This window comes from Mastigoproctus giganteus, chromosome 3 (assembly GCF_048544385.1).
Source record: "Mastigoproctus giganteus isolate SK-2022 chromosome 3, ASM4854438v1, whole genome shotgun sequence".
Lineage (NCBI taxonomy): Eukaryota > Metazoa > Arthropoda > Arachnida > Uropygi > Thelyphonidae > Mastigoproctus > Mastigoproctus giganteus.
In genome coordinates, this window is record NC_143577.1 from 208,604,571 (window position 1) to 208,620,163 (window position 15,593).

A 15,593-nucleotide genomic window follows, 5' to 3' on the forward strand; every position below is an offset into this window, starting at 1 on the left:
GGACCAGACAACCTTCTTCCAATCACTCAAGGTCCAGTTTCGATGTTTGCATGCCCATTGTAGGCACTGTTGCCAGTGAACCCTGGTTAGCATAGGCACTTCAAGCAGCCTGCGTCTACGCAGCCCCATTTTCAGCAGGGTTCGATGTACTGTGTGTTGTGACACATTACTCCCATCACAAGCATTCCAATTACCAGCGAGTTGCGCCACAGTCACCCTTCTGTTGCCACGTACCATCTGGGAGAGCCTTTGCTCACCTCAAGCATCGATGAGCCATGGTCATCCAACACCTCGCCGGCGGTTCGTGGGTTTCCCCTCCTCGGACCACCTTTTGTAAGTACTAACCATGGCTGACCAGGAGCATCCCACCAGCTGTACCATTTCAGATATGCTCTGACCCAGTCATCTGGCAATTACAATTTGGCCTTTGTCAAATTCGCTTAAGTCCACCGCCTTTCCCATCTGAAGGACAAGAGTAACACTGATTAACAGAGCTCAGTATCAGGTGTTTTTTATACCGTGTGCCGACCTGCATATGTGCCATAGTTCACTGCAGTTGCTTTGATTTGCATAACAACTCACTGGTCATAATGTTTTGGCTCATCGGTGTATATGCTCACAAGCTGAAAAAAATCTTGGTAATTCAAGGGCACCTGAACTTTCTGCACCTAATGTCAACAAGCTTCAACCCATGCATGGTGCTAAGTACTACATGTTCTAATAGCTTTCATGTTTTCATTTAAAAAAAATGGAGAGAAAATACAGTTCAAGCTGAAGAGAAAAAAGAGTGAAACAGTGAAGAAAATATCTGGCTGGTACTTCAGGAATAGTTACAGAACTCTCCATACCAGAAGTTGTTTCTGTAAACTGAGGTTCACAGGGAGTTTCATTCTATGGTAGAGCTGTAACACCCAACTCCAATGTGATACCAAAAGCAGAATCCTTAGCATCTGGAATGAGGTTCTTTGAAGTGGTTATGTAGCACTACTGTTCAGATTGAGCAGTTGGGTGTGGGCTTAAAGAGTATTAACTGAAATTCAAATCTCCCAATAAAAAATTTTTTCTTTACAACAGAATGCAGTCTATGGTTTGGTCTAGCACCACTGGTCAATGCCTAGAATTCTCACAGTCCTCATATATTAATATTCTGAACAACTCTGCACTATCTAGACTAATAATTTTAATGGGAATTTCATATCAGTATGATAATGCTTGGAACAAAAAATGAGACTTTCAGATGCCTTGTTTTAGCAGATTATTATAGGACTGGCCTACCCAGCACATTCCTGATATGAATGCTATGAACAATCTTTTAAATGAGCTGAAATGCTAGATCAGGATAGTCAAAATATCCTCTGTCTACAGCTGATGAAAGAAGGCCTACTATACAAAATCATTGAGGTTTGCAATTGCAAATTTTTTTAAGGCACAAAAACTTTAAAACTTTTGTAAACATAGTGCAAGTGTTAAATATAAAGACAAAAGCAAGAAAAATTACATAAATAAGGAAACAGTGGAGCAACGTCTGCGTCACTCCTTGCATTGCTCAGTAAAATGGTTGGAGAAACATTACCCCATACATCACATGTGTTAATAACAAAGAACCGGATTCTGGGATTTTTATTTATTTATTTATAAAGCTTCTGCAATATGACTCCTTTTACTCATACTGAACTGAGTAACAGTCATTTAATGCAAATTCTGTGATTGCCACTCAAGAGACAGGAAAAGAAATGATGGACAATCACGGAGCTGAACAACAGAGTTGTAATGCAGTAAATAATAAAAAAGCAATATTTCTAAATACAGTCGGACCTCTCCTTCACAAACTTCCATATAGCAAAATTTTTTTCATCTCCCCATTGAAAACAGTTTCCATATAACAAAATGATTTCAAGAGACCTAGATATATATTGTTTGTACCTTTGGCCTTTAGGTAAAGTGACCAGATCCTTAGCATTCCAAAGCGGGACATCTAGTGGGGGGATTTTCAACCCCCCCCCCTAGAAGCAATATACACATTTTTTTAATTTTTTATATATAAAAATATTGATACAAAATACAAATTAAATACCTTGACTTCTTTGAACTAAACTTAACAAATAAAAGGTCAAACTTCTTAAAAAAAAAAAAAAAAAAATATATATATATATATATATATATATATATATATATATATATATATAATTTTTTTTTTTTTCTCACAGAAAGGCTGATATTCAGTATATGGTACCCTCATGTTATGCTATGTAACGAATAGAGGGTTGCATGAAGGATGTGAACTGAGAAGAATAATTGTAATTAGAGGGGGGGAAACACTTATTAGAGGGGTCATGTTTTTAATCAATTTTCATTTTTGTTTAGTGAAAAAAAAAGGTTAGATTTTTTCTGTAAAAAATAATGGCAGCCATAATAACCTCAAAGAAGGAAGGAAGTACCTATACACCCTCACCCACCTGATGTACATGGATGACATCAAGCTCTACACAGCAACTGAGAAGCAACTCCAGCAACTACGCTGGATCACCAAAGAATTCAGCAATGATATTAGGATGGAATTTGGTCTAGACAAATGCAAGACCCACACACTGCACCAGGAAAAATTAGTCAACCAAAACTACCAGTTGCAGACTGGTAAAGAGATCGAAGCCATGGCAGTGAGAGAGGCCTACAAATACTTGGGGATGATGCAAGCTCAGCAGTTACAGCACAAGGAAATTAAGGCCTGCCTGACTAAACAATACCATCAGAGACTCAGAAGCCTGCTGAAAGCAAAGCCGAACAGAGGGAACACAGTTAAAGCCATAAACACCTATGCAGTCCCAGTGCTAACATACTCCTTCTGGGTCATAGATTGGACTAACACTGAGCTGCAGGATATCATGAGAAAGACAAGGATAATGATGACCAAGAGCCGCCAACACTACCCGAAGTCAGCCATGGAGAGACTGACAATTGCTCAGAAAGAAGGAGGAAAGGGGCCTGATAGACCTTATCGAGCAACAGAAAACAGTGATTGCTAACCTGAAGGATTACTTCCAGAAACACATAGCAGCACTCCACCAGGCCATAAGGAAGATAGACAGGTGGTATGCCCACTCAACCTAAGCAAGGAGTCCCTTCCCATCCAGAAGGCACAAATGAAGCTAGAAAGATGGGCAAAGAAGACACTCCATGGCAGACACAAGGCTCCATCAAGATCACATAGATAAAATTGCTTCCAATGCATAGCTCACAAGTGGGACACTCTTCCCTGAGACTGAAGGATTTATGCTCGCCATCCAAGACCAGGTAATCAACGCCATAAACTATAGAAAATACATCACCAAGGAGCCCGGAGTGTCAGGTGACACACTGACGATGCCACTTTGCCTCAGAAACGTCCAACACATCACTGCGGGATGCAAGGTGATCACCCAGACTGGGTACACTCGTAGACATGACCAGGTAGCCAGGATAATACATCATAAGCTAGCAAGGAAATACCATTTGATCAATGAAAGTGTACCATACTTCAAGTACGAACCCCAGGCAGTAATAGAGACCCCAACCAGTACTGGGACCACACCATAATAACGGTTAAGACAGGACCAGACATAACCCTTGCGGACAAGAAGAAAAAGGCTATCTATCTAATTGACATAGCAATACCCAACACTGGCAACCTGCAGAAAACTGCTGCATGGGGAAAAAATCAGGAGGTACACAAACCTAAGACAGGAGATCAAAGATATGTGGCATATGCAACAGGTAACGATCATCCCGATCATTGTGTCAACCACAGGTATGATGCCAAAGACCCTACATAACAGATTAGCAGCAATAAGTCTCCCAGTGAACAACTACAAGACCCAGGGTCCTGAGCTGAATATCATCGTTCTTCTCTTTCTTGGTGATTCCCTTCTACTCTCTCTCTCTCTCTCTCTCTCTCAGGGTAACTCAGAATTTTTTTTTGGCTGGTGCAGCATAAGCCTCACGCTTCCTTGCACCATATGGCTAATAATAATAATAATAACAACAGACGTAACAACAACTACTCTGTGTACTTGGTAGCACTACCCATTACGAGGTGGAAACCCCAATCAGTGAGAAATAATATAAAAGAGCAATAATAATGATACATACATACTTCTTTTAACAATAAAAACAAGAGAAATTTAATAATATAATTAAATATATTTTTCTGCTGAGTGAATTTTTTTTTAATAATTATTCATTATTTGCTATTTCTTCATAAAATTCTTCACAAGAATTAGCAAATTTGCACTTAACTTGTAGTATTGCTTTCAGCATTTCTACAGTCAGCTGTGTTTTTGTTGACATCCACAACTCATTTACTATCAAAAAAACTCTTTCTATTGTGCCATTGGTTTAAGGCAAACATAATGCAAATCATTTGTGTTATGTTTGCCATTAAGTATGGAGGCTACTTGTACAATCCAGGACAGTTTGCAATGCAGGGCAAACAACTGAAATCCGGGATGTCTGGTCACTTTACCTTTAAGCAATAGAGCTGATGCTGTAGAAAGCATGAATTAAGAGCTAAAATTATTAAAAATTAATCCCTTCAACTTTTAAGACTTAAAGGATTAATTCTGAAGATCACGAATTAAGAGCTAAACCATACCACAATTTAATGGTGCCCATAAAGCCTATACAACAGCTCGTACTGTCCTGAGAAGTCACGCTGGTCAACTGCTATCTATGTGTCTACAGCCACTGGCAAAGTTTGAGGCATATTCCCAATGCAAACATTGGCTCTGGTCAACCCGTTTTCAAACTGAAAGCACCCTATTAGAGAATTAGGAGAGAGTGGTTTACCTTTATCCAAGAAATTCATCTGTTGTTTTGCAGAAATGAGTCATCCACACTTTCACTAAATTTCTGTGATTGCCTTTCACTAAATTTCAGTTTTGCTTTAACTGCTGTGTGAGTAACCTTACAATGTCTAAGAGGAAATCCTTGTGTAGTGGAAAAAGTGGAAGTGTCCTGAAAGAGGCCTCTGAGGTCGGGAAAACTCATGTCTAAGAATATATAAATTCATACACCGACCATTGAATAAAATTTAAAATTTAATATGACTACAATTTTTACAAAAAAAAAAAAAAAAAAAAAAAATATATATATATATTTACAATAAACTATTACGGAATGCTAAAAACTGTAATAAAAAGGTCATTTACAATAAAATTTGCTAAAATATAAAACATTAAAAGCGCTAAAAATCTGAAGCTTTCGGGAGCGTCAGCTCCCTTCTTCAACAGTGATATAACTTCCTGCAACATCTCCTTAAGTAGCAGGCTCACGGTACCTCCACACGTGGTATTTCTCCACGTGGTTCAATCGGCACATGGTCAGAACTGGAAGCGGAAATGTCTCGGGAACGTGGCAAAGAAAAAAAAAAAAAAAAAAAAAAATCGTTCATCCGACCTTAATATAATTGTTTCAAAGATAGGATTAATACGTATACCTCTATCTCTGTTTATTGTATTCCTACTGGATGAACTAATCCGTAAACCCTCGAGCCATTTACGCTCCCAGTATCCATGTGCACGATCCAAAATAATAGCATCCTCCGGGGAGATTTGATGCTGCTTCTCCCAAAAATGTTCGGCCACAGCAGACTTGTTGTATTTTTTTTTTTTTTTTTGTAAAAATTGTAGTCATATTAAATTTTAAATTATATTCAATGGTCGGTGTATGAATTTATATATTCTTAGACAAAAGTGGAAGTGCTTAGTACTTTAGATTGGGGCAATAAAAAAAAGAAAAAAAACTTTAAAATTTTTAAAATACTGTGTCACAGGCACAGTAGTGTGTCAACCATTCTGTAAAACTGTGATTTGATTTTCAAACTGCTTGAGGAAACGGGATCCAGTTCAAAGTGTTTGAAATTATGCTAGTATGAAGATTTAAATGAAACCATTTTTTAAGTGGGTGAAGTTGATTCGAGACCAAAACATGCTGATATCAGGGCCATTAATAAAAGAAAATTATATAGAGTATGCAACTTTTCTGGGGCATAAAACATTCCAAGCTAGTTCTTGTTGGCTGAATAAATTTAAAAAGCACCATGCCTTACTCGAAAAAGTTATTTCTGGTGAAAGTGGAGTTTTAATTGAAGAAGACTGTACCCACTGGAAAGAAAGTTTTCAAAAAAATTATGGAGGACTACGAGTCCAAAGACATATTCAATGATGATGAAACAGGTGTATTTTTCAAATGTGTGCCAAAAAAGACACTGACTTTTAAAAGTGATAAATGTTTAGGTGGTAAAAATAGTAATGAGAGAGTCTTGGTTGGTGCAAATATGGCTGGTAATGAAAAACTGAAGCTTTTGATAATAGGCAAAAGTAAACAACCCCAATGTTTAAAAAGGAGTAAAGTTGTTAGAGTTGGCCTACAACTACAACAAAAAATCTTGGATGATGAGTGAAAGTTTTGAAGAGTGGATTTTAAATTTCAATAGAAAGATTACAAAAGAAAACAGAAAAATCACGTTGATTGTCGACAATTACCTTGCCCACCTTCACTCAGTAATTTCAAAGCTTGTTTCTTTTCTCCGAATACCTCATCTAGACTGCAGTGAATGGACCAAGGCATTATCAAGAATTTGAAAATGCACTACCAAAGATGCATACTGAAAAAATTTATACTGAAAACAAAAATTGACCAACCTAAAGATTCTGTTATAGATTTGCGGATGTGTACATCAGAGTTGTTGGTGAAAGTGTGGATGTGACGGAAACCACAATTAAGAATTGTTTCACAAAAGTAGGTTCTACTAAAATGGCAATTAACAGCAATGAGAGGGATGAACTACTACGAGATATTGAGCAATCCTGGGAAGAACTCCAAATGAGAGGTTTGATCAGTGGGGAAATTGTCCTTGACAAATTTTTAGAAGTTGATAATGATATCACAGCAGCTGAATACCTGAGTGACTCCAACATTTTGGAGTATTCAAAGAACTAGTGACAATATTGACAATGAGTTGGTTGAAAATTAGGGCAATATTAAATCTTCCAAACATGAAATGTTGGCAGCAATTGAAACTTTTCATCAAGGCTTTCAGTGTGAAGAAAACATGCCAGAAATTATATTTAAGTGTTTCAACAAATGCAAACATTTTATGAACTGTGTACAGTAAAATCCAGTGTACAACAAAAAATAACCAAATAATTTACAAAACAATTCTTAAACATGTACTAATATATTGTGCACATCGTGTAAGTAGTTATTTCTTAATATGTATGTATTTATAAATTAATTGTTTTAAAATGTTAGAAAATTTATTCATTCCCACTTATTTCTGATTTATTCCCATCTTTCACAATATTTCTGAATATTGAGAATTACAATATTTTTCATTGTTGAAATGGTCATATTTTTTTATAACCAAATTTCTGTTTAACAACATTTTTCAAACAAACAAACAATTTCATTATACAGGGTGTCTCAAAAATATTGGTACAAACGTTTAGGGGAAGTAGGTAACATCTAAAAAAAAAAAAAAAAACCTGTGAATTAGGGTTGAATTTGAAAGTGTCTGCAATTCTGCCCAGACACGATAGGAGGGAGTATTTGATGAGAGCCTTGTCGATCAATTCGGCCCTGGAAAGATTGTGCAAGGCTCAAGGGGTAGAATTTTTTTCAGCCTGGTCTGTACTTCTTAACAGAAGAGACTGCTTCTACAGGGATGGGATACACTTAAATAGAAAGGGTGCAAGAATATTTGCTGATGCTATCGAGACAGTGTTAGGTGGGTTGGAAAACTGCTAGCTTGGGGGGGGGGGATACAAGGACTAATAGATTAACAGTAGCCACTAGCAGAGGTGAAAGTGATTCTTGCACTGCTTCTATTGGAATGAGCAGAAGCCTGGAAAACAAGATGCAAGGTATTTCAGAGATTGCTGGGAGTCACTGCGGTACCAGTAAACACATCGGTTGTGTTAGGGTCGCTAAGAAAAAGAACAGGTGCATGTATACTTGCGTGTACACCAATGCTAGATGTTGGGATACACAGATATAAGGAATGCAGAACTGGAATTTGGGGAGTACAACGTCTACAGAAAGGATAGAAAGGGAGGAGGGGTTATGCTATTAGTTAAGAAATACATAAAATCCAAGGAAGTGAAGCCAGTCGACATCGCTGGACAGTGCAGTGTCGAGTCAGTTAGGTGTGACATAAGCTATTTTTGTTATTTGGTTTTTTTAGGAGCATTACCAACTAAGGCCGTATTGCTCCGGGATATGCAGTGGTCATTCCCTGACCTTTCCGCATCCTCCTTGTTTGGTGGTGACGGGCTCGAACCCCGGTCTAATCAAGAAGCGTGTGCTACGCACTGCTGCTCCTTCCCACCTGACTACGGAGGCGCCATGTGTGACATAATCATTAGGAGATCAAAATTGAGAGTAGGAGTGTGCTATAAGCCTAATGATTCTGATGAGTATAATAAGAAACTGTACAGGGAAATAGAGTGGGCCAGTAAATCAGAGAGTCTTATAATGGGGGATTTTAATTTCTCAGATAGTGACTGGAATTTGTGGGTTGGTCACTCACACACTAGCAAGGCTTTTGTGGATTTATTGGATGATTGTTTTCTACATCAGCATGTTCAGGAGGCAACTAGAGGGAGTAATACTCTTGATTTGATTATCAGTAGTGATTCTATATGCATTAAGAATCTGCAGATAAAGGAACCACTAGGTGACAGTGATCACAGTATGCTCAAGTGGGATTTACTCACAGAGGTAACTACCATCAGGGGTAAAGGGAAAGGTTATTGCTTTCGTAAAGGCAACTACGATGGTCTGAGACAGTATTTAAATTCTATACAGTGGAACCAACTGATGATGTTACCAACAGCAAATTCAAAATGGGAAACATTCAAAGAACTTATCTTGGAAGCTACTAGGCTTTGATAGATATAAGTTGATCTGTAACCAAGTTACAAAGGAGGTTAGTTAGGCGAAGGCAGATTACGAGAAATCTTTGGCAAGGGATGCAAAGAAAAACAGCAAAGAGTTCTTTACTTATGTTAACTCTAGAAAGAAGGGATGAATTAAATTGGTCCACTTGATATCGATTGTTCAACTGTTGATGATCCTGCTCAGGTAGCTAACAAACTAAATGAATATTTTGCATCGACATTCACACATGAGGAGTTATTCAGCGAGGGGAATGCCAGAGGTGTATTCAACTCTGGCAGCAAGCTAGATAATCTTGTAATAACTGAGAGTAAAGTGGAGGAGAAACTGTTGAAGATAAACACAAGAAAGGCACCCGGGGTGGATGGGATCTATCCAGTTATATTAAAGGAGGCAGCAAAGGAAGTAAGCAAACCCTTAGCCATAATTATGAGAGCTTCCTTGGACTCAGGGGAGGTACCCATGGACTGGAGATGTGCAAATGTGACCCCAATTCACAAGGGAGGATCAAAGGCTGACACAAGTAATTATAGGCCTCTTAGTTTAACTTCTGTTCCAGTAAAACTAATGGAGGCACTGGTTAAAGGAGCACTGCAGGATCATCTAGACAAGACTTCAGTTATAGCTCGGACACAGCATGGTTTTGTTATGGGGAAGTCTTGCCTGACCAATTTGATTTGATACTATGATGCAGTCACAAAAGAACTGGATGCAGGGAATAACTTTGATATTATATACTTGGATCTTAGAAAGGCTTTTGATACTGTTGCACACGAAAGACTGCTGCACAAATTGGAGCAGTGTGGCATTGGAGGCAAATTGCTGCTAGGGATAAAGGGGTGGTTGAGTGGGAGAAGACAGAGAATGGTAATCAATGGACACTGCTCATCGTGGACTAATCTTATTAGTGGAGTCCCTCAGGATTCAGTGTTGGGTCCATTATTGTTTTCTGTATTTATAAATAATATTGATGATGGTATATCAAGCTCAATGTCCAAATTTTCAGATGATACAAAGGTTGGCAGGGTTGTTAAGGACACTATTGACGCTATGCTGCTGCAACAAGATCTGGAAAGGTTGAGCAGATGGGCTGAGAGGTGGCAAATGAAGCTTAACATTAACAAATGTAAAGTACCACATATGGGAAACAGCAACACCAGAGCAACTTATCAACTTTGTTGTACTATACTTACAGTGGTAGAGAATGAAAAGGACCTGGGGGTAATTGTGCAGGCAGATATGAAGTTCTCTGAACAGTGCAGACGAGCTGCAAGTGTATCTCATGGTGTCTTATCAATGATATACAGGAATTTTTCTAGCAGGGATAAGGAGGTGGTTATTCCCTTGTATAAGGCAATGGTCAGGCCACTCCTTGAGTACTGTACACAGGTCTGGAGGCCTCATTTCAAGAAGGATGTAGAGCTGCTGGAACAAGTACAGAGAAGGGCAACAAGATTAGTGAATGGAACAAAGGGTTGCTCGTATGAAGAAAGGCTTACATTTTGCAAATTACAGTGTCTGGAGACAAGGCATCGGCGAGGTGATCTGATAGACGTGTATAAGGCCTTAAATGGTTTGAGCATGCTCAATGTTGATGGGATTCTGTCTCTTGCTCAGAATAATCACCTGAGGGGGCATAAATTCAAATTGAGGAAAGACAGATGAAATTTGCCTTTAGCCAGCGGGTGGTTGGTTGGTGGGACAGACTTCCATCATTTGTTGTAGAAGTTGATAGCCTAAATAAATTTAAGGCTCAGCTGGACAGGTATTTCGAACGAACGGAGGGGGTGAAGTGGAAGTTTTTTTTTTTGTTTTTTTTTTTTTTTTTTTTTTTTTTTTTGGCTGATGCTGCATAAGCTTGCTTTCATGCATCATATGCCTCTACTAATGCTAAAGGAATGTAAATCGCATAGGAAACCTTAACCGGAAACTTCACTGTAAGTCAGTACATGGCGCTGTTCATCAGTTCGGGAGAGGGAAAATTTCTGGTTTACTCATTCAAGCAGTAGTTGCCACACGGAGAGTATGCATTGATATGAGAACTGTGAGCTGGCAGACATGCAACTAGTGTATGGATTAGCAGAGGGCCCACATGGTGTGCACCTCCATGCGGCACATCGCTTCGCAATAAATGTGTGGGCAGGTATGGTCGGTGACTGCTTAGTCAGCCCATACCTGTTACCATCCCGCATGAACTGCACTAAATATCAGATCTTTCTTGAACAAGTTCTACCAGGGTTACTTGACGATGTTCCAGGAAATGTGAGATGCAACATTTGGTTTCAACATGATGGGGCGCCTGCCCATTATGGAAGGTGTGTTCGTGACCATTTGAACAGGTGTTTTGGGCATCAATGGATTGGCCGTGGTGGACCCGTTACCAGGCCCCTACACTCACCTGATTTATCGAGCCTTGATTTATTTCTGTGGGGGCCCTCAAATCTATCATGTATAAATTTGCCTGTGGAGACGGAAATGGATCTCGTGGCGAGACTCGTCTGCAATGCTGCTATTGTTCGACCTGGAGTTTCTTTGACAGTAGTGTCAAAGAAACTCCAGGTCCACCAATCCACGCATGCATCACGTATCATGGTGGAACCTTCGAACATCTGTTGTAACATCATGAAATGCATCCATCTCGTACTCCATTGTTAATATTATGTCAAATAAATGTTTGCCACTAATTACTGTCGTGTCATTTCTGCTTCTTGTGCCTCTGCTACTACTTTCCCGTGACGTTGCCGATTATGGTTTGTTTGTTTGTTTGTTATTTACTTTTTAGGAGCATTAGCAACTAAGGCCATATTGCTCCAGGATATGCGGTGGTCATTCCCTGACTTTTCCGCATCCTCCGTATTTGGTGGTGACGGGCTCGAACCCCGGTCTAATCAAGAAGCGTGTGCTACGCACTGCTGCTCCTTCCCACCTGGCTATGGAGGCGCCTGCCGATTATGGGTTCCTACGCGATTCACATTCCTTTAGATGTTACCTACCTTCCCTAAACGTTTGTACCAATATTTTTGAGACACCCTGTATAGAGGTCTGACTGTATATCCAATTCCTGAAAAAAACATGCTGGCATATCAATGTTTTTACCTATTTAAGAAACCTTGACTGAGATAAGGCATGATTTTTGAGAGTTTATAATGGAGTTTAAAGTATTTAAATTAAAGATGAAATGGCAATGATAAAATTTAGAAATGATGATCAGATGATAAGCAAGAAACGAAGGATGCAAAATTTGTGCAGTTATTTAAAGAACTAATTTGGAAAAATTTTGTTGATATATTATTTTTTATTTGAATGTCACAAAAGACAAACCAAAATGCACAGCACTCAATGAAATCTGTACAACAGTTACAATAAAAAAAAAAAAATAAAAATAAATAAATATCACCAATTCAGCATACATATCATGCATAATGAATTTTTTTAAAGTAATTTTAATATATTAACCAAGTATTTTTTGGTACATAAGACAGCTGAATTCATTAATATAAAATTCGTTTTTCAAAAAATAAAGTAGATGATGCTGGCATTTATCCTGGCTCAAGATGTCGCTATACCTGTTTCTTGGGTGCCAAAATGCAAGAGAAGTGTACCATTTTGCGCTGTCCAACCCAGGGCTTATCATAAACAGTCACGTCACATTTTCTGTTGTTCTGAAATTATAAAGAAAAAATAAATTAAGTAAAACTTTGAAATATTTTATATACAGATGAAAAAATAAAATTCAGATCTATACAATGCTTTTTAAAAAAACCATTTGTAATTTAATATTGCTAAATCAAAAAAAAAAAAAAAAAAAAAACTGTACAAGTTTAATTTTCTTTAATCATACCTATAAGATCTGATACTACCTATAAATATCGAAATAATCTGTATCTATAAGATTAAATGACTGCAAAAGTAAATGGAATTTCATCTGGAATTTCCAATCTGTATATGATAGAATTCTTCTGTGGCAAATATTAATCGTGGGGGAGGAATAAAAAAGTGATATAACAATCAGTGAATTTTCAATTTCAAAATTGGTCATTCTAAGTCCAAGGATAACAAACAAGACAGTATGTCAGTTACAAAGGTAATATTGTTAATGGGTAGGAAGAAGTATCTCACAAATTTTTTAATTCTTTGCAAATAAATGAGAGCTCAAGTCTGTTCTTAGCACAGTCCGTTTCCATCTGAAATCTATTCCGAAGACTCAATTACTTTCTAACTGAATCTTTAACTATTAATTTTATTCACTTCTAACCATTCTAATCAGCAAAACTGATTCATCATTTCACAAATCTACAATAAATTGATTCCAGAATTAACAATTTTTTCTTCTTCCTTGGAGCACTATCACAGAAAGTGGCACCTAATTTTATATTTAAAAAAAATAAAAAAAACAATGAAGAGGGATAACAAAGAAGCCAATACTTCCTGTCAATTTTACTTTTGCCAACAGTGCTATTCTTACAGGCAATCATCATTTCAAATTTTGTTTCTAAACTTGAGGAGTATTGCTATTCCACTGGGTTGAAATAGACTGTGAAAAATCAACACAAAGCAAAAGGATAACATCAAGATTAATCTTAATGGATTATTCTGTGAAGGTAATTCAAACCGAAATCTCAGCCTAATTCTGGACAATAATCTAATGGTTCCTTTGGCATTTAAGATCAAGGATAAAGTGCATTGCTTTTGCATCAGACAAGATGCAAAGAAAGAAAATTGTTGAAGTTGAACATAAAAAATGCACCTGGAGTGGTGGGATCTATCCAATTATATTAAGGGAAGCAGCAAAGAAGGTAAGCAAACCATCAGCCATAATTATGAGAGCATCTTTGGACTCAGGGAAGGTCCCTATGGACTGGAGATGTGCGAATGTATCCACAAGTCACAAAGGAATATCAAAGGATTACATGAGTAATTACAGACATGTTAGCTTCACTTCTGTTTCAGGGAAAAATAATGGCGTCACTGGCTAAAGAAGTGATGCAGGACCATCTAGACAGGAATGCAGTTATACTTCAGATGTAGCATGTGTTCGTTACAGAGAGATCTTGTCTGTCCAATCCGATTGGATACTATGATGCAGTGACAAAAGGTACTTTTTTGGATGCAAAAAATGAATTTTGATATCAATACTTGTAAAGCTTTTGATAGTGTACATAAAAGACTGATGTACAAATTGGAGGAGTGTGGCATTAAGGGCAAGTTACTGCTATGGATAAAGGGATGGTTGGGTGGGAGAAGACAGAATGGTTATCAATGGACACTACTTTTTGTGGATTAATGTTATTAGTGGAGTTACAGAGTTTGGTGCTGGGCCCGTTGTTGTTTTCTGTATTCATTAATGATATTGATGAAGGTATTCATCAATATCATTAATTATCAGGCTTAATGTTTAAGTTTGCAGATGATACAATGGTTGGCAGGATGGCTAATGACAGTAATGAAGGTGTGCTGCTGCAATAAGATCTAGAAAAAATAGGTAAATGGGCTAAGAAATGAGAATTGAAGTTTAACATTGACAAATGCAGGGTATTGGTGAATGGGCAGCAGTAATCCCAGAGTACTATACCAACTGTATGGTATTAACTCAGGGTAGTGGAAATGAGACCTGGGGGTAACTGTATAGTCAGATATGAAGTTCTCTGAGCAGTGCAAATAACCTGCCAAGCCAGCTCACAATTTTGCTAGCATGGATAAGGAGGCAATTATCCCATTGCATAAAGCAAAGGGAAGGCAACACCTTGATTACTGCACAAAGGTCTTGAGGCCTCATTTTAGGAAGGATGTAGAGCTGCTGGAACAGAGAGGGACAAGTGGACCAGTGAGGGGAACTGAGGGTAGCTCTTAACAAGGATGGCTTCAGTTCTGAAAATAACAGCATCTGAACTTTACAGATGGATCAGGAAATTTTTTTTTTTAACGAAAACTCCAAACATGAAAGGTATTAGAACCTACAGTACTTAGTACCATGCTTGGATTGGAGGTTGAGAATATGAAAGAAGATATTTGTTGACATTAGACTTGAACTTCTGTAGACTGTTAATTTTCATGAAATATGTATTAAGGAAGGCTGTTCCTGAAAAGGGAAGTTGAATGAATACACAAGGAAGATAAAAAGTTGGACAGCAAATGGATTTCTGCTGGTGGTGGCACGTGTTCGCAACATTTTGAAAAGAGCAGGAATTAAATTATAGAAGAAAATTAAGAAGAACAGTGACTGTGGAAGTATCTGTAGAAAAGGCATGCAGCAGAAACAGTACACCTATGAGAGAGCGAGTGGAGAAACTGTTAGAGAGGATTCAATTAACCGAACTGCTCTCTTCTGAATGGAATCTAGAAGCCTGAGAGAGACTTGGAGGGCACCACCCCAGATGTGGGAACAATATTCCATGGTAGGGCGGATTTGCAATTTGTACATAGTGAACAGCTGTTTGGAAGAAAAGTAATGCTGAGAGCGAAAGAGAAAACCAAGTTTTTAGATACAGAGGAAGCAATATTTGTAATGTACTTGTGCCAAGAGAGATTAGAAGTCAAGGTAATCCCCAAAAGAGATATCATTTTGCCTAGAAATCGGAGTGTTGCCGAAGATAAGCATACGAGCAGAAGAATCCTTTTTTGTGAGATGTAAGACACGACTGAGTTTTATAAGGATTGAAATC

At 38.0% G+C, this 15,593-nt stretch overlaps 1 protein-coding gene across 1 annotated transcript in view; it reads right to left on the reverse strand.

Annotated features, from left to right (window-relative positions):
* Positions 1-15,593, reverse strand: part of LOC150088640 (cathepsin L-like) — a 98,695-nt gene that overhangs the window by 75,357 nt on the left and 7,745 nt on the right. The window contains exon 3 of the mRNA XM_090369601.1: positions 12,498-12,593. Coding sequence (XP_090225727.1) covers positions 12,498-12,593 — 96 coding nt within the window. The remainder of the gene's footprint in view (positions 1-12,497; positions 12,594-15,593) is intronic.